Raw genomic sequence first — 21,977 nt, 5'->3', positions numbered from 1 at the left:
CATTCAGAAAATTAAGATCATGGCATCTGGTCCCATCGCTTCATGGCAAATAGATGGGGAAACGGTGGCTGACTTTATTTTGGGGGGCTCCAAAATCACTGCAGATGGTGGTTGCAGCCATGAAATTAAAAGACACTTACTCCTTGGAAGGAAAGTTATGACCAACCTAGACAGCATATCAAAAAGCAGAGACATTATTTTGTCAACAAAGGTCCGACTAGTCAAGGTTATGGTTTTTCCAGGGTCATGTATGGATGTGAGAGTGGACTATAAAGAAAGCTGAGTGCCAAAGAATTGATGTTTTTGAACTGTGGTGTTGGACAAGACTTTTGAGAGTCCCTTGGACTGCAAGGAGATCCAACCAGTCCATCCTAAAGGAGATCAGTCCTGGGTGTTCACTGGAGGGTCTGATGTTGAAGTTGAAACTCCAATGCTTTGGCCACCTGATGCAAAGAGCCGACTCATTGGAAAAGACCCTGATGCTGGGAAATATTGAGGCCAGGAGGAGAAGGGGATGACAGAAGTTGAGATGGTTGGATGGCATCACCGACTCAATGGACATAAGTTTGAGTAAACTCCGGGAGTTAGTGATGGACAGGGAACCCTGGGGTGCTGTGGTTCATGGGGTCACAAAGAGTCAGACACGACTGGGCGACTGAACTGAACTGAAGAATAAAGAGGCCATTTTGAGAGCAGACCCTCCAGTTCCAACTGCCCAACCAATAAAATTTAAGATCAGAAACGATCTGGACAGCTGACATCTTCCAAAATCCCCAACCACCAACAAAACTGTGAGAATGGTTATCACTATAAACCATCAAGTTCTGGGGTGGGATTTTAGGTGGCAATACAGAACCAAAACAGACACTCTTCATTTCTTGCATGAGTTCTGGTACCATCAGAGAAGTAACAGTGACGTCACCTGACCATTCTTCCAGATTAGTAGAAAGTGAACAAGAGTCCTTGTAGCTGGCTCAGGAGCCCAGAGTCACTTACCTTCAATCCTCAGCCAAAAGTTCATTTCAGCAGGAAATGGGTCACCTGACTTCTGGCCAATTCACCTCAACAGTGAGGAACTACCCCATTTAAGTGAAGGTCTCCCAGGAGCAGGAAACCTGGAGTAGCACCCTAGAGTAACTGCTGACTCTTCAGATGAATGACCTCTCACCTCTAGGAATCTTCTCTGTGTGAACCTCCAGAGAAATCCTATCCATGGTTTGGCAGGCACCTAACTAATTATGGGTTATGCAGCCTATCAAGTTGCTAATCTCTCAAGAGCAAGACACTCATAGGCTAGCCCTGGAGTCTCTTGTCCATCTATAGCCCAACTGAAGTAAGGAATCTGCTAAGTCTCAAGTTCTTGTCAAATTTGCCAAAGAAATGAAACAGACACCCAACACCATATAGGAAAGGACTAGGTGGCTCACCTGGGCAATTTTATTGTTTGAATATTTTCAAATCTATACTTTTGTGAGCTCCAGCAAGCCAGGCCATTTGGCTGTTCAACCTATATCCTATGCTGCTATTAAAAGTAGTTCTATAAATATTCCTAATAAGGTTAGAAGAATGATTGGGACTGGGTGAGCCCTCAAAGAACACTGATGACTCCTTACTAAAAATGAGGAGTCCTTTCTACTCTGCAAAGTGTTTCACAGTTTTGTTTCCAAAGACCCTTTGGAGAGAAGTTAATTTTGTTATGTTCACTTTACAGACAAGGGCATAGGGACACACAAAGAGCACAGTGGTAAAAAGTTTTTATGAACCCTGGGTCTCTAACACTGTTAGAATTTATATTCGAGTTGAAATATATATCAAGGCATGTACAAAAGCATGGATGATGAGAATGACTACATCCAACTGGTAAACAGCCAAGATGCAAAACAAAGGAGAAAATATAAACTCTGGTCTGCCACCTTAGAGGAGTAATTTCACCTCATCGTGCCTTCACCCCATCTAAAACACCCAACCCCAGAGGTACAGATTATCAAACTAATGACTATTTCTGTTAACTTTCACAACAGAACTGCTTCCCTTACCAGGTTTTAGAGCTACTATATAGTAACTCAGGGCAAAATTCAGCAATTGCCCTACATTATATGGCAAGTAAATTTTTATCATAGTTCTGACATAGGAGCAAAAGTCAAGTGATCTTTCCCCAGATAACACAGGAAGTTGGTGTTTATTCTAAAACACCATTATTATGGCATATAAAATGATGTTACCAGGAGCTGGGGGTAGAGGGGCAATGGAGAGTTATTGCTTAGTGAGTACTCAGTTTCTGTTTGGGATGAAGAAAAGGTTCTGGAAATGGACAGAGGTGACAGTTACACAACTTTGAAAATGTACTTCATGTACTGAAATGTACGCTTAAAATGGTTAAAACAATATATTTTGTGTATATTTTACTACCATACAAAAATTTTAAGGGAAAAAATGCTTGCATGAGGAACTTCAACAGTCGTGAATGGTTAAATCACATATTAAAATTTCAAGGTAGAAAATGACTCAAGCAAAAAAGTTAAAACAGTTTGGAGGACAGATGAGCCTGGCGGGCTACAGTCCATAGTATTACAAAGAGTCAGACGTGACTGAAGCAACTGAGCATGCACGCGTGCACACACACTTGTGTCAATCTGAATGATTTTGAAAGCCTTTTCTATCATAATTTTTCAATCTAAACACTGGATTTGGCCACTGTAAGAGGCTTCATTGTATTGATCACTCTAATACTTTATACCTAAAAACACTTCAGACTTAAGATGATACTTAAATGATTAAAATTTAAATCACCAATGAAGGGCAACGAGATATCTTATGCCCCCATGCATTCATTACCTGAGAAGAGCACGTCACTGACGCAGTAACTAGACAAAAATGCACGATCTTCATCTAAATGAGAGAAGCCACCAACCAAACCCAAATGTGGTACATTCTACAAGACAGAGTCATGAAATGTCATTGCTCAGAATGTCAATGTCACAAAAGACAAAGCTTACAGGAACATGACTGAGCAAATTTCACTTCACTTCACTTCAAATGATAAATTCAGCTTGTGATCCTGGGTTGGATTCTGTATCAGGAAAGAACAAAAAGATTCCTACAAATAACATTTTGGGGACAAGTGATGAAACTGGAATATAGGTTTGAGACAAAGTACTGTATCAGAATTAAATTTCCTAAATATGATTAACTTATCTCTCCTTGCTATTCTCTGGAACTCTGCATTCAATTGCGTTTATCTTTCCCTTTTTCCTTTGCCTTTCACATCTCTTCTTTTCTCAGCTATTTGTAATGCCTCCTCAGATAACCATCTTGCCTTATTGCATTTCTTTTTTGGGGGGATGGTCTTGGTCACCGCCTCCTACAAAATGTTGTGAACATCCATCCACAGTTCTTTAGGCACTCTGTCTACCAGATCTAATCCTTTGAATCTTTTCGTCACCTCCACTGTATAAACATAAGGGACTTAACTTAGGTCATACCTGAATGCCCTAATGGTTTTCCCAACTTTCTTCAACTTAAGTCTGAATTTTACAATAAGGAGTTCATGATCTGAGCCACATGTAATAAGATATATTAACATTAGGAAATTCATGATACAATGCATCATCATGGAAAGGATGGAAAAGATGTATCATCATTTTTTTAGTAACCTTGCCAGAAATGTATGATCTTATTCAAAAAGATTAAAGGATATTCTGCAAAATAACTGACCAGTACTCTTCAAAAGTGTCATGAAAGTTAAGATTAAGAAACTGTTACAGACTAGATGAGACAAAGGAGAAATAACAAGTAAATTCAACATGGGATCCTGGACAGTATCCTGGAATAGAAACAGACCACCAGTGGAAAAACTGATGAAATTTGAATTAAGGTCTGTAGTTTGGTTAATAATATTGTAGCAATGTTAATTTCCTTCTCTTGATATTTGTACTACAGTTATATAAAATGTTAACATTAAACAAGCAGGGAGATAAACAGAACTCTGTACTATTTTTTGCGACTTTTCTTAAAGTCATTTTCTGTAAACACATCTCTTGGGTGACTGAATATTCCTACTGGATTGAACATACATGTTAACCTCTACTCTCACTCAAAATGCCACACAATAATAATAAAAGGCTTTTTTAAAAAGAAAAAAGAATTAAACTTACAAGCCCAAGAAAAAGGGAAAGAAGAATAAAATCATAGTGGCTAGAAAACAGATGGATATACAGCAACTGCAGGAAGTGGAAACCAAAAAGGTCAATTCATAGAACAAACTCTGGGAAAGGACCCAACTCCCTCTGAGGTGGTAAAGCTCAAAGCAGAATATAACACTATTTCCAACCTAAGACAACAATATTTCAGGTAGCACTAATAAAACACAGCCAAATAAGATATAAAACTTTACCACTTAGCATTTATCTTAGACTTATTAAAGGAGCTCTTTTAGATGTAGATTTTTCATTTATCACTCACATATTCATAAAAAGAAAAATGAGCAAAATTAATTGTTCAAGGTTTCCCTAAAACTTCCTCACATTCAGAATAGGACTTCTGTCAATCTTTTTGACTAAGAATGGTCAATGTCCCTACTTTTCCACAGTGCTATCCTCTGTGCCATCAATAGCATTCAGTGATGCAGTATTTCTTAAAAGAATCCAGAAAAAGAAACTGGAACCGTTAGTACTCAGCTCTGAAATTATGTAAAGTGAGACTATTTTTAACTCCTGCTTCAAGTTTGCTGCTAAACACTAAGGAAGCAGCCAATGTACCACCTTTCTCGCTATCCTCATCACTATCTCCTACCTCTTCAGTTCCTAAGAGTTAACAGTGCTCCACTCCAGACTCCAGTATCCTTTCCCAAGCCACCAATGCCCAGTCTGCAAGCTTTGATGCAATTTAAGATGCCACCAACTGTGAAATGTCCTAAGTTTAACTGATGAGGGAAAGGGGAACGTGTGCCTCCAAAATAAATAAAACAAATCAACAAAGTGTGGTACTGGTATAATGATAGAAATACAGATCAATGGAATAGAATGGACAATCCAAACAAAAGCGCTTATCTTTATGGTCAGTCGATTGTGGACAAGGATTCCAAACCATTCCATGGGAAAAGAATGACCAAGGATAACTTTACAACAAAAGATACTAGGACAACTGGAGAGCCATATACGAAACAGTGGCACTGAACCTCTACCTCACTATATATGTATATATAAATTAACTCAAAAGGGATCAAAGATCTAAATAAAAGAGTTAAAACTGCAAAATTTTTAGAAGAAAACATAGAGATAAACCTTTATGACTTTGGTTTGGGCAATGGTTTCTTAAATAAAATACCAAAAACAGAAGTAAAAAAAGCAAAAAGTAAATAAATTCATCAAAAAATTTAAATTGTATGCTTCAAAGAATAACATCAAAAAAGTAAAAAGACAACCTACAGAATGTGAGAAATGTTTAGGAAGTCACTTACCTGAGAGGAGACTTGTATCTAGAATATATAAAGAACTCAGTATCTTATAAAAACAAATGATCCAATTTAAAAATGGGCAAAGGACTGAAATAGACATTTCTGTAAAGAAGATATATAGATGGCCAATAAGCTCATGATATCATCAACATCATTAGTCATTAGCAGAATACAAGTTAAAACTGCAACAAAATCCCATTTCTCATCTACTAGGATGGTTATAATAAAAAAGGCAGACAATAACAAAAGGTTAGCAAGGATGTCGGTGAAGGCAATGGCACCCCACTCCAGTACTCTTGCCTAGAAAATCCCATGGGCGGAGGAGCCTGGTAGGCTGCAGTCCATGGGCTTGCTAGAGTTGGACATGACTGAGCGACTTCACTTTCACTTTTCACTTTCATGCATTGGAGAAGGAAATGGCAACCCACTCCAGTGTTCTTGCCTGGAGAATCCCAGGGACAGGAAGCCTGGTGGGCTGCCGTCTACGGGGTCGCACAGAGTTGGACACGACTAAAGCGATGCAGCAGCAGCAGCAGCAGCAAGGATGTAGAGAAACTGAAATCCTCATATATTGCTGGTGGGAATGTAAAATGGCATAGCACTTTGGGAAAGAGTTTAGCAGTTTCTCAAAAGATTGAACATAGAGTTACTGTGTGACCTAGCAATTCCACTCCTAGGTAATTAACCAAGAGAAATGAAAACATATATCTACACAAAAACGTGTACCAAAATGCTCATAACAGTATTATTCATAATAGTCAAACAGTAGAAATGACCTAAATGTCCATCAATTGAAGATTGGATAAATAAAATGTGGCATGTCCATACAAAAGAATATTACTGGGCCATAAAAAGTACTGGTATATACTACAACATGAACACTGAAAACAGTGGTGGCCTAGGTATACTGGGACTGGGGGTGACTGCTAGTGGTTACAGGGTTTCTTTTGGAGGTGGTAAAAATATTTTGGAAACAGGGTGTGAAGAAAAGGGAATGCTCCTAAACTTGTTGGTTGGAATGTAAATTGGTGTAGCCACTATGGAGAACAGTATGGAGGTTTCCTTGAAAAACTAAAAACAGAGTTACCATATGATCCAACAATCCTACTCCTATGCATATATCCAGAAAAGGTGAAAACTCTGTTTGAAAAGACACATGCACCCCAATGCTCACTGCAGCACTATTTACAATAGCCAACACAAGAAAGCAAACTAAATGTCTATCAAAAGAGAGGATAAAGAAGATGTGGTACATATATACAATGGAGTATTAGTCATAAAAAGAAGGAAATAAGGGCATTTGCAGCAACATGGATGGACCTAGAGATTTTCATACTAAATGAAGTCAGACAAATACCATATGACATCACTTATCATGGAATCTGAAAAATAATACATATGAACTTATTTACAAAATAGAAGCAGGCTCAAAGACATAGAAAACAAACTTATGGCTACCAAAGGGGAAAGGGGATAGGGAAAGATAAATGAGGACTTTGGAGTTAACAGATATACACTGCTATATATAAAATAGATAGGGAATTCCTTGGCAGTCCAGTGGTTAGGACTTCATGCTTCACTGTTGAAGGCATGGGTTTAATCTCTGGTTGAGGAACTAAGATCCCACAAGCCATGCAGTGAGACAAAAAAAATAAAATATACAGATAAATAATAAGTATTTACTGTATAGCACAGGAAACTATATTCAGTAACATGTAATAACCTATAATGGAAAAAAATTTGAAAAAGTACATATATATACATACAGGTACACACACACACACATATATATAATAACTGAATTACTTTGCTATATACCTGAAACACAATATTGCAAACCAACTATTCTTCAAAAACAAAGAAAAAATTCTTGAACTAGACAGTGAATATACTAAAAACTAAACTGTATACTTTAAATGGGTAAGTTGTATGGTATGTGAATTATATCTCAATAAAGCTGTTATTTAAAAAGTGGGGAAACAAGAAAAAAGGAGAAAACATAGTTTTTAAATAATCGCACAAATGTTCCAAAGTTGATTATGTTGAGTATATTAAATTCAATAGGATGAATGTAGAAGATGTAATCTTGATCATATAGAGGATTTACTAAACTAAAATAGCACAATTAGCACAGGTGATTTACTTAGGATTATTAAAGTATCAAATGTTTATATGTTGGCTGAAAGCCCAAAAGTAGAAAGCAATATAGTTGGAAGTAAATAGAGCAGGGGGAGTTACAATTACTGACCTAGTGAGGAAAACATATTAACTAATAAAATGATAAAATTCATTAGGCTTCCAGATTTGGGAAGGGTTATGAATATCTGTTATGATAAAAACCAATATGGGTATAGAAAGAGAGTTGAAACTGAGTATATTTGAGATATGCCATAGCACATGAAACTCAGCTTGTAAAAGCAGTAAAAAGTGGAAGAGAGGAACATATAATACATACCAAAAGATAACCTATACATAAATCCATTCTGCTTTTAGTATTCATTACAATCTCCCATTCTAGATGTAGAAGAAGATACAATAGGTGTTGCAAACTTCAGTAAATACTCTAGGTCCTATGGGCTATACAGCCTCTGTTACAACTACTCAGCCCTCCAGTCTAGGGTAGATAAGCCATGGACAATACGTACACATCGAAGTGTGATTGTGTGCTAAGGGAAATTGTTTACAGAAACTGAAATTTGAGTTTCATATAATTTTGCAAGTGTCATGAAATATTCTTTTTACTTTTTCTCAACCCTTTAAAAAGTTACAAACCATTCTTAGCTCATAAGTCATACAAAAAAATATAGGTAACAGGACAGATTTGGCCCACAGGCTGTGTTTGGCCATCCCCTGGCAGAAAAATGCTTTCAGTTATCAGAAACACATCAACACACTGGTAAGCAAGAAGGAGCAATCAAGTCTTCCATGGCACAGTACTTACTCACCAGAAACCAAAAAGCATACTAATAAGTATGCTGCATCTGGAAAATAGTGACAAAAACCTTTCAGAATGTTTATGGGAATTAAGTGAGTTAACACCAAAAAAAAATTCTACGAGCAGTACTGGGTACCCAGCAAGCCACTTAACAACTATTTCTGATATTATCAGCAAAAAAATATTCATACTGACTCCAAGAGAAAATATTCAACACAAGGGGATAATGATTCCATTTCTGCAGTAGTACGATGTATATCAGAATTTCAGCATTAACTTTCAAGTCTAAAACTCCAAGCCATAGTATTTCTTAAGAGAGTCTAAAATTCTCAAAACTAGAGTAAAGTTTATTTCAGCACTAGAAACCTGCTATTTACATGCAAGACAAATTTCTAGAAATAAGGTGAGAGGATGACAAATGTTTAAGAGTTACCACTCTACTAAACTGCCCAAAGGATTTTTTAAAATAAAGATCAAATGTAGGGTCAAGAATTCTTCCTTAGCTACACATGAGACCAATGCTAAAACGAGCAGGGGAAACTCATGTTCATCAAAAATCTGTTCCATTTAAGAACCTGCAAGAAATGAGTTTTTGACCAACAGCTCAGAGCTCATCTAGTCCACCTGATCACTTGCTACTTTTGGGTTTATAAGAACATGGCACTTAGGAAGAACCATTTGTTGAAGAGTGAGAGAATTATACTATTTACTCCAGACTCATTCCTGTGTTGCACACCCTCTAGCACCAACAGAAAGAGAAGCCACTTCCTTTTCACCATGAGAGGTGGCTTCAATCATCATATTTACCTGACCTGCGAAGGAAGACTTATAACTCACAATTAAACAGAGCACCACCATCTGCCCTTTACAGATAAAATCACATTTTGAGACAGTAAAACAAACCAATGCTCATTTCTACTTCACAATTGTAAACAATGGAATGCTGACAAAGCACCCTGCTAAACATTCACCAAACCACCTGTCACCAACATCACCCTTGAACACAAAGGGCTATTTTTATGTAGTACACGACTGAGTAGATAATATCCCATTGCCATGGCAACAAGTTTTCCAGAAGATATGCTAGCCCATAAAGAATGCAAATGAGAACGAAGCTATTTCTTTGCATTTGAGTTTACTATGCAGTATATGAGGAGGATTCTAGGTTTTTATGAGCCCTGGTTTGCTCAACAGGGCCTTGTTAAGTTTGAGCAATGTATACACACACACACACAAGCACACACACTCACATACACACACAGAGCTATTTGGGGACAAAGAAGAATCCCTATAGGAATCCTATCCTTCAGAAAAAAGAAAAAAGCTAATGTAACATAAAGTCATATGCCTAAATGTTATAATACACTTTCTTTTTTTTATTATTTTATTTTTTAACTTTATAATATTGTATTGGTTTTGCCATATATCAAAATGAATCTGCCACAGGTATACATGTGTTCCCCACTTTCTACTCCCCTGAATTAACTCCAGTCCCAGGGTGCCCTTTCCCACCATGTACAGCCAGTGCTCACAGAAACTCATGGCTATATGTTTCCCAGTGCCCTGAACAAGAAAAAACACTGCAATCCGCGGAAATGACTGCCCCACTCTGATCAAAAAACTCCCATATGTACACCCCCTATAGCCTCAAGGCCTCCCACAAGAAGTGGGAAGAAGCCCTCTCAGCCCTCCTAGAGGGCAGGGCTGCAGGCCCACAAGGCCCACCAAACACAGGCGGCCTCTCTCACCTCAAACCAGCCATGTCCGTTTCGTCTAAGGATCCAGAGTGCTGGGTTTCAGCCCAGATTGCACCCTGAGCTGGCCCTCCGTCTGTCACCCAGAGTCACCCCCAGCCCGTTGGCCCACACTCTATCCAAGAGGGGGGCCTCTGTGAGCTTCTACATGCAGGCTCCCATGCTTCTGGAGAACGGCAGCCAGCAGGGGACAGAGCCGGCCACATTTATCCCTCAGCCTCCACCCCCTCACTGCCAAGGACATTCATGGCCTTCCAGACTACTGTTCATGTAGGCAAAGCACCCTTCACAGCTCCAGCATCAACAGAGGCCAACTGCCACGGCGGCTGCTCCACGCCTCAGCGTTCCTGCTCTCAGTAAACCCCCTGGGCACACCGTGCCTGAAGGCTGCTGATGATCCCAATTTCTGATGGCTTTCTTGGCCTCAAAGTTGAACTGGCTTGGCCCTTAGACAGTCCCATGTTCTACTTCACCCTACCACAGAAACACCTCAGAAATGGTCCAAACCGTCCTCAGACACGCACCCAGAGAATCACCCCTTCGAGCAATAACTCCTACACTTACAGAGAACTGTCATGGAAACAATAGCCACTGAGAGGTCATCAGGAAACACCCTTTCCTTTTTAGTTTGTCTCTAATAAAAACAATTCCATAACACGACACTGTAAATCAACTATATTTCAATAAAATAAAATGTTTTAATAATTTAAAAATAAAAACAAAGACTGGTAATTCCCTGGTGGTCCAGTGGTTAGGACTCCATGATCTCACTGCCAAAGGCCTGGGTTCAATCCCTGGTCAAGGAACTAAGATCCCGCAAGATGCGCAGCATGGCAAATAAATAAATAAATAAAAACAAAGACTGAATTCCAACTCAAATAAATTAATGAGTCACTTATTTGCACAACCTTGGCCAAGTTACTAAACCTCTGCACCTCTGTTTTGTTTTCTTCAAACTGGGGATGATAATATCAATCTTGTGGCTTGGAGTTAAATGACATGAGCCTCTACAAGTTATGTGTGTGCTCAGTCGTGCCCAACTCTTTGTGACCCCATGGACTGTAGCCCACCAGGCTTCTCTGTCCATAGGACTTCCGAGGCAAGAATACTAGAGCGGGTTGCCATTTCCTTCCCCAGGAGATCTTCCTGACCCAGGGATAGAACCCACGTCTCCTGCATTGGCAGGAAGATTCTTTACTACTGCGTCACCTGGGAAGTCCTCTACAAGTTATAGGACAAGGTAAACTACATGGTGATCAGTTAATAAGTGGAAGCTGTTACCATGATTGTATATATGCAGACACCACGTATCTACAACCAGAGTAGATTCTGCCCCCTGGCAATGTCTGCAAACATTTTTGGTTGTAACAACTGGGGAAGGGATAGATGCTAGCATCTAGTGAGCAGAGCCCAGGAATGCCGCTAGACATCCTACAATACATAGGACAGTGTCACTGCAAAGGATGACCTGGCCCCACCAGTGGTGCTGAGATGGAGAAACTCTGATCTAGAACAAACAATAAAGTAAAAGAAGCTAAAACATCCATGTGCTGAATTTCATGCACTTCACTTCCACTGCCATCTCTCAGTAACAGGATGATAAAACTACCAGACTGCAGAGCGTATGCAAAGGATAGGAGTCCAAACATTTTAAAATAATTTTAAAGAGATCCTAAAGAAAAAACAAACTCAAAAGGCTAGTACACCAAACATCTTCAGGGGCAAAAAGCTGTTTATGTATAATCACCTGTTTTTCTCAAGGCTGATCCTGAACTAAGCAAGAAACAAAGAGATCATTCTATTAAATATGTTCTTTTGAAAGCATCAGGGGCAAACATTACACATTTAAGAAAACCTGCTTTTAAAAAAACAAAAACAATTCTTAATCGCTGGCATTTATGGGATTTACTTCAATTAGTCAGGAAATTAACACAGGTAAAACACTTAATTATCCCCAGGAGGCTGAACAAAGATATTTTTCTGTAAACCAAGGGCAAAGTGTTACAAGTGAATTAAGTCAAAGCAAACATTTACTACTAGCCTAATATTAATGGCCTCTCTTGGTCCTAAATTAGATTAGTAGGATAGTTGAGTTTCTCCAATCTGTAAAAACCACTTTTTCCTACAAGTCCATGTTCCAGCCAGCCTCTGAATTAGACATAATAAGAGGTAAATAAAACAGGCCAAACAGCCGTGCTCCAGAGGGGTTCTCTGGAGTGAAGCAAGACAGAGAGCACCAGACAGACAGGTCAAGAGCAGAGACGGCTCAAAGCCGGGCCTGCAGCAGTGACTTGAGAGTGAGGGCCTAGAGGAAGCAGCTGAGCATCCATTCACTCTGGGCTTCCTCCCCCCTTACAGGACAGATGGGGCACTAGAGGTGGGGGTAGACCACAGAGCCTGATGGAATCTCATTCCTGACCTAGAATTGGCAGCAGTGTTGCTACCATTCTGACTTTGGAAACAATGAGCAACGAAGAACTGGAATTTCTAGACACCTCCTAATTCTTTTGCACAGGGCTTCCTAACAGTTTTTGTGCTTCGACCCCTGTGGGGAGCCTCATGGACCTCTTCTCAGAATAAACTTAAATGCATAAAAGTAAACACTTAAAATACACATGATTATTGGGAAACCCCTGATAGTTCAGTGATTAGGACTTGGCACTCTCACTGACAGGGCCTGGATCTGATCTTTGGTTGAGGAATTAAGATCCCACAAGCTGAGGGGCATGGCCAAAATAAAATAAAATACACAGGATTATAGACAAAATACACCGAACTACAGCTACCAAAATATTAAAAAGCAAGTTTGTGGTGGAAGTACATGTGTTTTTTAACACAATGATAAAATCAGCCAGCTGACTGTTTATCATCACTGAAATACCTGAAACAATTGTAATATGATTTTTTAAATTCTATTTCTATCAAAGAGACAATTCAAAAAATTCCTAGACAAATGAAAACGAAAGCACAACAGTCCAAAACTTATGGGACACAGCAAAAGCAGTTCTAAGAGGGAAGTCCCACACCCTAGGAAACAGCTCAGTTCTGAACAACCCAGCATGACTACCTTATGGTCAGGGTCCCCTTCTTGTGACTTCTCGTGTCCTTACAGGATGGGAAAGGCTAGGGATCTCTCTGGAGCCTTTTTTATACATCCCTAACCCCATTCATGAGAGCTCCACCTTGATGGCCTAAGCACTTTTCAAAGGCCCCAGACATGTACTAAAGCAAAGAATGATATAAATACAAAATACTAGACACTTTGCCTTCAGGAAACAGCAAGTTTGAAGACACCTGCTAAGGAACCAAACCCTCTTTTAAAAGTTACCAATAATTGCCAAAACAACTATAGGGAATTCCCTGGTTGTCCAGTGGTTAGGGCTCAGCTTCCACTGCCAGGGGCCCAGGTTTGATCCCTGGTTGGTTAACTAAAATCCCTAAAGCCATATGGCACAGCATAAAAAATAAAAGATTCAAGACTTCATCAAAACCAATTTTCTATATTCTTAAAGCAAGGCTGTTACGAGTGTGATAGTAGGACAATGTTCAAACCCATCTTGTATTTCTAGTCTTCACTGTTACTTCTTCAATCTCCCTATTGGTTTCCTCAACTTTACGTTAAAGACTAGCTCGATGATACGAAACCATCATGCACTCTTGCCATTTAACCGTGAGTCATCAGTATTAAACCCATACATGTTTCCATATCCTATGACCACTCCCAGGTGCCCTCAAAGATAAATTCTATGAATCATATGATGTCTGAGACTTGCTTCAGGTTAAAGGAGGGGGCAAAGAACAAAAGTAGGAATGCAGATGGAATGGAATTGACCATGTATTGATGGTTGTTGAGCAGGGGTGGCAAGTGCAAAGGAGTTTAATGTATTAGTCTGTTTGCCTGAGAGTTTCCATTTTTTAAAACATGAGAGAAAAGCAAGCCTATGAAAGTCTAATCCATTAACTCAAAGGTCCTCTAACACTCTCAAGAATATAAGTGTGCTTTTTGATATCTATAAAGGCATTTTAATGTTTGTACATGTTTAGAACAGTCCCCTAATCATGAGACACTGAGACACTCTATATAAACCAAGAAAAATGCCACCTACTTTCCATAGGCATAAAGGCCTCATAAAATAATGAGTCATTGTACGAGTAAGTAATGAAGATTTTTTAAAAGGAAGCATAAATGAACTGCAGCTACATGTGTCAACAAGGACAAACCTCAGAAACAACAATGAGAGGAAAAGCAAGTTTCGGAAGGTTACACAGAGTACTATACTCCTTTTAAGTTAAAAAGCCATACAAAACAATTTATCATTTTAGTGACACGTATGTGTATACACGTATGTGTGTGTGTGTATGTGTGTGTACACACACATGTATGTATGTGTGTATACACACACATGTATGTATGTACACACTATATACACACACACACACACACACATAAACATGCAATAAAAGTACAAAAACTTTTCTAACATGCACACCAAATTCAGGACAGTAGTAACCTCTGGGGTGAGGAGGAAGGAGAATGGGACCAGAGAAGGGGTCACAAGAAACTTTCACATTAATTAGGCTGTTTTACATTTTATGCTGAGTAGGGGGTACACGGAGAAGGCAATGGCAGCCCACTCCAGTGTTCTTGCCTGGAGAATCCCAGGGACAGGGGAGCCTTGTGGGCTGCCATCTATGGGGTCGCACAGAGTCGGACAGGACTGAAGTGACTTAGTAGCAGCAGCAGCAGCAGGAGGTACACAGTTATTGTTGGGTAATGTTCTAGTTTTACACACCTGAAAAGTTTTTTGTAAGAGTTAACAAGTTACTATTATGCAAATATCCTCCTTTTAACCAAACAATGGTTTGGCTCTGGAACTTCCTTAACCTGCGGGCATTCATTCTTATACAAAAAAAGAACACTTTATCTGAAACAGCACATACTCTAGGTTACCGTTTTAGCTTGCTGGTCTCTATCTCCCTAAAGCATATGTAACAAAGGGATATGATATAAAGATGTAAAAATAGAAAATTGTTTTATTTACATTAAAAAATAGCTCTAACTAATAATCTAGCAACTGGAAAAAGTTCACAGGAATTTTGTCTTTTGCCTAGTTTTTTTTTTCTTTTTTTTTTTAATGATTAAACAGTTGCTTCAAAGAATTTCAAGAAAACCTTTAAATATGACTTCTTCCCAAAGGTGAGTCTATGTACAGGAATTTTTAAAATATCCTCTACTTCTCATAGCTTTCCTTTACTTCTTTACTTCAATCAAAGCCACTCAAACAATCAGACATTACTTACAAGCTTTTTTCCCATTCAATGATTTCCCCTGATAATACAGAATCAACAGTATTTTATAACTATTTCCTTTAAAGCCTAAGAGTTAACTGGCAAGTCAATGAAAAACAAATACCATATGCATGATCTCAATTTTATGTGGAATATAAAAACAAACAAACAAAAAACCGGACCTCGTAAAGAGAACAGTTTGGTGGTTGCCAGAGACGGCAGTGGGTGAAGTGGGTAAAGGCGTTCAAAAGGCACAAACTTGCAGTTGTGTAATAAGTCAGTCCTGGGGGGTCAGGTACAGCACAGTGGCTATATTTGATAATGTACTGTATATTTGAAAGGTGTTGAGTGTAAATTACAAAAGTTCTCATCACAAGGAAAAACTTTTTATAACTGTGTGCTGATGGATATCAGTGATCATTCAACAAAACCTACAAACATTGAATCATTATCTTATATACCTGAAAATGGTATATCATATTTCAATTATATCTTAATAAAAAATACATTATCTCAAAGAAAGGAATTAACTGTCATAAAAATGAAAACTCATTATGATGACTACCTGAAATATACACAACATTCCTAAAGACTAAGACATCATCCTAAAGGATAAATATCATAACGGAGTCTATGTTGTTCAGTCGCCCAGTCATGTCTGACTCTTTGCGACCCCATGGACTGCAGCACGCCAGGCCTCTCTGTCCACGACCCCCCATCTCCCAAAGTTTGCCCAAATTTATGTCCAGTGAATCAGTGATGCTGTCCAGCCAACTCATCCTTTGACGCCCTCTTCTCCTTCTGCTCTCAGAATATATGTATACAGTTTGTTAATTCATTACATCAAACAGAAAACTTGCCAGTTTCAGGTGGATACTTATGTTCCAGCTGTTATATTTTCTTACTCAAATTCTGAAAATGAAAAACATTTGCACTGCAGGAATTCCCTGATGGTCCAGTGGTTAGGACTCCAGGCTTTCACTGCCAAGGGCCCAGGTTTGATCCCTGGTCGTCAGGGAACTAATATCCCACAAGCCTCTTGGCCAAAATAAATAATATAAACCATCTGCATTGGAATATAAGCTCCATGAGGACAGGGAGGCTGTGTTTGATTCACAGCTGAAACCTCAGCATCTAGAATAGTGCCCGATGCTCAAAAGAAACTAAAATACCTCAAATATACATCCAGTCCAAGTCTATGCATTCTAGTAAAATGCTGGCCATTCAATACAAATGAAATACTTCATAACCTGAAAAACCAATCACTCTAACACTTGTAATTCTTTGTCCTCAAGTATTTAAAACCATTTACCTGTTTCTTATTCATATTTACTTTTTGTAAGTTAAAAATTTTACTCTAACATTTTTCTAGCCCATACTAGAAACCTGTTTTAAAATAAATCAGCACCTCTTATAAAAAGACCAAAAGGCCTTTTAAAGTGGGCTATTATGACACATTAAAATAGAATTCAAAACAGAAAATGAGCTTTTCTGTTCTTCACTTTGCTGACAAAGGTCCATATAGTCAAAGCTATGGTCTTTTCAAGTAGTCATGTACAGGTGTGAGAGGTGGACCATAAAGAAGGCTGAACACCAGAGAACTGACGCTTTCAAATTGTGGTGGTGGAGAAGACTCTAGAGAGTCCCTTGGACAGGAAGGAGATCAAACTAGTCAATCCTAAGGGAAATCAACCCTGAATACTCAATGGAAGGACTAATGCTGAAGCTCCAATACCTTGGCCACCTGATGCAAACAACTGACTCATTGGAAAAGACCCTGATGCTGGGAAAGACTGAAGGCAAAAGGAGAAGAGGGCAGCAGAGGATGAAATGGTTGGATGGCATCACTGATGCAATAGACATGAACTTGGGCTAACTCCGGGAGATGGTGAGGGACAGGGAGGCCTGGTGTGGAGCAGTCCATGGGGTCACAAAGAGTCGGACACAACTTAGCAACTGAACAACAACATCATGACACACTAAAATACAATTCAAGATGGAAAATGAGCATATGGAAAGATCCTAAGCATCATATGTCATTAGGGAATTGCAAATTACATCAACAAGATACCACTACATACCTTCTAGAACGGTGAAACTCAACACTGACAACACCACATGCTGATGATGATGTAGAGCAAAAGGACCTCTCATTCATTCCTGGGGGAACTGCAAATAGTACAGCCACTTTGGAAGAGAGTTTGACAGTTTCTTACAAAACTAACACTCCTACCATATGAGCCAACGATCACGCTCATTGGTATTTACCCTAAGGGGTTGAAAACTTAAGTGCACACAGATGCTTATAGCAACTTTATCTATAACTGCCAAAGCTTGAAAGTAACCAAGATGTCCTCCAGTATGTGAATGGATAAACTGTGGTACATCCAGACAACAGAATATTATTCAACACAAATAAGAAATGAGCCAACAAGCTATGAAAAGACACAGAGGAATCTTAAATGCGTATTACTAAATGAAACAAGCCAATCTGAAAAGATTACACACTGTGTGATTTGAACTACATGACATTCTGGAAAAAGGCAAAACTACGGAGACAGTAAAAAGATCAGTAATTGCCATGGGTTGGGTGTAATAGCAAGGGATGAATAAGTAGGGCACAAAGGGTTTTTAGGGCAGTGAAACTATTCAGTATGATACTAGAATGGTGGGTACGTGTCATTACACATTTGTCCAAAACCAAAGAATGTACAATCACCAAGAATGAGACATAATGTAGACTACGGACTTTGGGTGATCATGATATGCCAATGCAGGTTCATCAATTATAAAAAATGTATCACTCTGGTGAGGGTATTGATAATGGGGGGCTGGGTATGTGTGGAGCCAGAGTGTATATGGGGACTCTGTGTACCTTAACCTCAATTTTGCTGTGAACCTAAAACTGTTCTGAAAAGATAAAGTCTGTTAAAATATATATATATATATAAAATGTGTGTGTGTGTATATATACACACACGTATTTCAACTGAAAAAAATCCCTAAGATAACTCACTTACATAACAAAGTAACAGGTGTAGTGATTTATTTTTATTTCAAGGAGGAGAAAAAATAAGGTATTTTTATAGAACATGTACTTCAGGTAAGATTTTCAATCTTCCTGGAACATTATAGTAATCTTAGTTGTATGCCTATTAAAAAGAAAAAAAATCCGTTACCATAGAAACTACCAGGGCTAGTTAGTGCCTCCACAAATGGGGCAGTTATACCTGTTGGACCACTTAATTAAACTTACAAGTTCCTGTTTAACAGGGAAAGGCTAAAAACATCTTCATCTGTTTTAAAGACTGATACACTTATGGAGTAGTGAAAGTCCAGATAAATTGAGTGCTCATGCACATACACACACCCAGACACACCACACCACACACAACCAACGTGGTTAGTAAAAATTAGATGGCTGCTGGCTTTGTTTGAATCTCTTCTGATTACATTACTCTGTCCAGGATGCCTTTGATGTTCATTTTCACCTGTACAAAGAATACTGGATTACTGCACTGTGTTAGGTTGGGCTTCCCAGATGGCTCAGTGGTAAAGAACCTGCCTGCCAATACAGGAGACACTGGAGACAGGGGAGCCTGGTGGGCTACAGTCCATGGGGTCACAAAGAGTCAGACACGACTGAGCACACAGGTTAATGGGGGAAGGAAGTCTTTTGTTTTGCTGGGCTGCATAAGGGAGCTCTAAAGCTCGTAGAGATTTATTACAAGCAATATTCTAGGGATGTCTCCTCTTGCCAGCATCTTTTGCAAGAAGAAGGTTTCAACTAGACATCAAAAATATAATCTCATTCGTACAAAGGCACTGTGCCTTGAGTTCTTTTTAAATCTTAAACACCCTGGGTTCTAACACCAGGAAAGGTCCCTCCCCAACTCCTTAGAAGTCAATCAACATAATTCAGATTTAATATGCCTACCATCTCTTATCACACTCCATGCATTACTGACAACAAAATAAGCCTTTTAACAGATGCCCAGCTGTCACTTACTTGCTGTGTGGCCTGTCACTTATTCCTCTCTCAGTTGAGAAGTAGCAATAGCATTTAATAAATTATGCTTGGGAGTATTCTGAGGGCCTCATGTAATAGCCATGGTTCATGTTTTAAAATATTGACTTTTCCTCTACCTGGTCAAGTTCAACTGCTCAAGAGCAGAAGTCAAACCGTCTCCAAAGCAAAGACTTCTTAAGAGACAAACAGCCATGTTAAGGTCTGTGGATACTAATTATATTTTCAGAAATCTTGAATTCTGAAAAGTGAGAGACTACAGAGTGGCTAAAATTATGCTCAAACAGACCGACATACGCATGCTCCAGCAGTATAAAATGCAGTCTTAAATGATTTTTTTTTAATCTACAAACAATGATATTGCAAGTGAACCATAAAACCCTCAGTACTTCTTTGGAACTGGATTTTAAAATATCACTCCCAACTCTAAATATACAATTGATGTTAACTTTCAAACTGCCTCCAGCTTTTTTTTTTCTTTTTATTTTTTTATTGAAGGATAATTGCTTTACAGAATTTTGTTGTTTTCTGTCAAACCTGACTGCAGCTTTTAAGAAAAACTTCATTTCAGATTTGGGGCCTGGTATTAAGAATCTTATCACAACGAAGTGCTAGTAACAGCAAAACACAGACAAAGATGCTTACTGCTCCACGGAAAGCACAAAAGGAAAGCTGCATCTACTGTGCATCATCCCCCTCCTCCTTTTCCAGGTATGGAGCAGCCAAAAGGAGGTAGCTATGACACACATTACTTGGCAATTCTATTTCAAGTCCAAATAATGGTAAGATGGGAAACTACAACTGTCCCTCACCGTGAATGTCTGGGAACCACGTCTAGTCCTAAATAGGAACCTTAGCTCTGCCTTGACAGATGTCCTCTTGCAGCCCTGTGTCCCGGTTCTGCAATTTGTCATTAAGCTCTTCAGTTTAACGCTAATATGCAGAAATACGTTAGTACGCAAATATACAGTAAATTCATGTATATTACAAGTAGTATATAAAGCGGCCAACATTCAGTCTTCGGCCGCCGGCCACACACACACACCCTTCAAGTTCAAATCCTGCAAGGCATCCAAGCGCCCACTCACCCAGGAGAGGGAAGTGCAGGAGCGGCAAGCAGAGGTTACTCCAGACACCAGCCGAAACGAACACTAGTTACAGAACAAGGCAAACTTTGGGTCTGGGAGGCTGCAAAGACCCCAGAAACGGCCGGGGAGAGGAGGGAGTGTCCATCTGTCTCAACGGAGGAAGATGGGAGCGCACCCAGCACCGCTGAGCTGTGGAGGAGGCTGGTGTCCCCTGGGGAACAAGGGCGTCGCCGCCATTCTAGGCTGCGAAGCCACTCTCCGCGACCTGGCCGAGGCCTCCGGGTGCCTGTCGGCGGCCCTGTCGCCCCACCCCGCCCCCTTGTCCCTGCAGAAATGGTCCCCACAGACTCACAAGGGCAGGGGTGCGGAGACCTACCTGGTGCAGCGTCTCGGCGGGCAGCTGCGACGCCCGGAACAGGTCGGCGACCGGGCCAGCGGCTGCGGTGGCCGCGCCGGGGGCAGCCCTGGCGGCCTCGGGGGGCCCGGGACCCGGGCCCCCGCCTGAGGCGCCGGCGCAGCGCGCGAAGAGCTCGGAGTAGCACTGCTGCTCGCCCTCGCTCAGCAGCAGCGGCGGTCCAGAACCGCAGAGCCCGCCCGCCGCCGCCTCCATGGAGCCTGAAAGGGGGGCAGGCGGAGCACCGTTCCCGGCTAAGGCTCCGCCGCCTTCACCACAGCCTCCGCAGCTCCGGCCTCGGCCTTGGCCGCCGCCACCACCGCCCCCACGCCCCGCAGCTGCCGCGCGACCGCTTCCTCCCGGCGCGCGCCAGCCCCGCCCCCGGACTTGAATGTTGTGCCTCCGCCGCACGGCACATGGAGACAGGCGCAGCACGAACCTATCCCGGCCTAGGATGGCACCATGGCCCCGCCCCCGCCCCGCCCCGCTCCACCGCGCTGAGCCAGGTAACTAACTCGGCGAGCAGCCTGCTCCGCGAATGGTCACCTGCTTCGCCCGCGCTGCAGAATCCAAAGGGCCAGAGCCACAGTCATTCCGCGTCCACTCTGCGCGAGAGAAGCATCTTCTCCCTACCTAGGAAGGGAAACATCTAGACCCACCTGGAGAATGGCGCTTTTCAGGGGGTGGGAAAGGCTGTGGTGATTTCTCCCTAGGACGCTGGAGCAAGTGTAGTGCTCACGTCACGCTGTGCCCTTCCCAGAAATGGACTAGGCACGGGATATGGACGAGGCATGGGTAATTAGGCTTCGCTTTTTCCATGACAGTCCTGAAAAGCTGGAGGGCAGAGATCTCCATAGGAACAGGGTCCTAGTGACTCCTGTAAAGTTCAAGGTGTTCAAGGTGGCGACAGGGTTAAACCACTTTTTCAGGCAAGGCTCAAACCTGGGGTTGAGCCTTAAAAAGGAATAAAATCGGTTAGTGTTAAATGTTAGAGTAATAGGAGTGAAAAGGGCCCTGGGAAGAATTTGCACATGT

At 40.6% G+C, this 21,977-nt stretch overlaps 1 protein-coding gene across 2 annotated transcripts in view; it reads right to left on the bottom strand.

The window, feature by feature from the left end:
* Nucleotides 1-21,298, bottom strand: part of REPS2 (RALBP1 associated Eps domain containing 2) — a 244,308-nt gene extending 223,010 nt beyond the window's left edge. For both annotated transcript variants that reach the window (XM_027533588.1, XM_027533589.1), the window contains exon 1: nucleotides 20,925-21,298. In XM_027533588.1, the coding sequence (XP_027389389.1) occupies nucleotides 20,925-21,158 (234 nt within the window). In that variant the 5' untranslated portion in view covers nucleotides 21,159-21,298. The remainder of the gene's footprint in view (nucleotides 1-20,924) is intronic.
* Between the last annotated feature and the right edge of the window lie 679 nt (nucleotides 21,299-21,977).

This window comes from Bos indicus x Bos taurus, chromosome X (genome assembly GCF_003369695.1).
Source record: "Bos indicus x Bos taurus breed Angus x Brahman F1 hybrid chromosome X, Bos_hybrid_MaternalHap_v2.0, whole genome shotgun sequence".
In the NCBI taxonomy this organism is placed as follows: domain Eukaryota; kingdom Metazoa; phylum Chordata; class Mammalia; order Artiodactyla; family Bovidae; genus Bos; species Bos indicus x Bos taurus.
The sequence above is the reverse complement of the archived record's forward strand: the minus strand, read 5'-3'. Positions and strand labels throughout refer to the sequence as shown.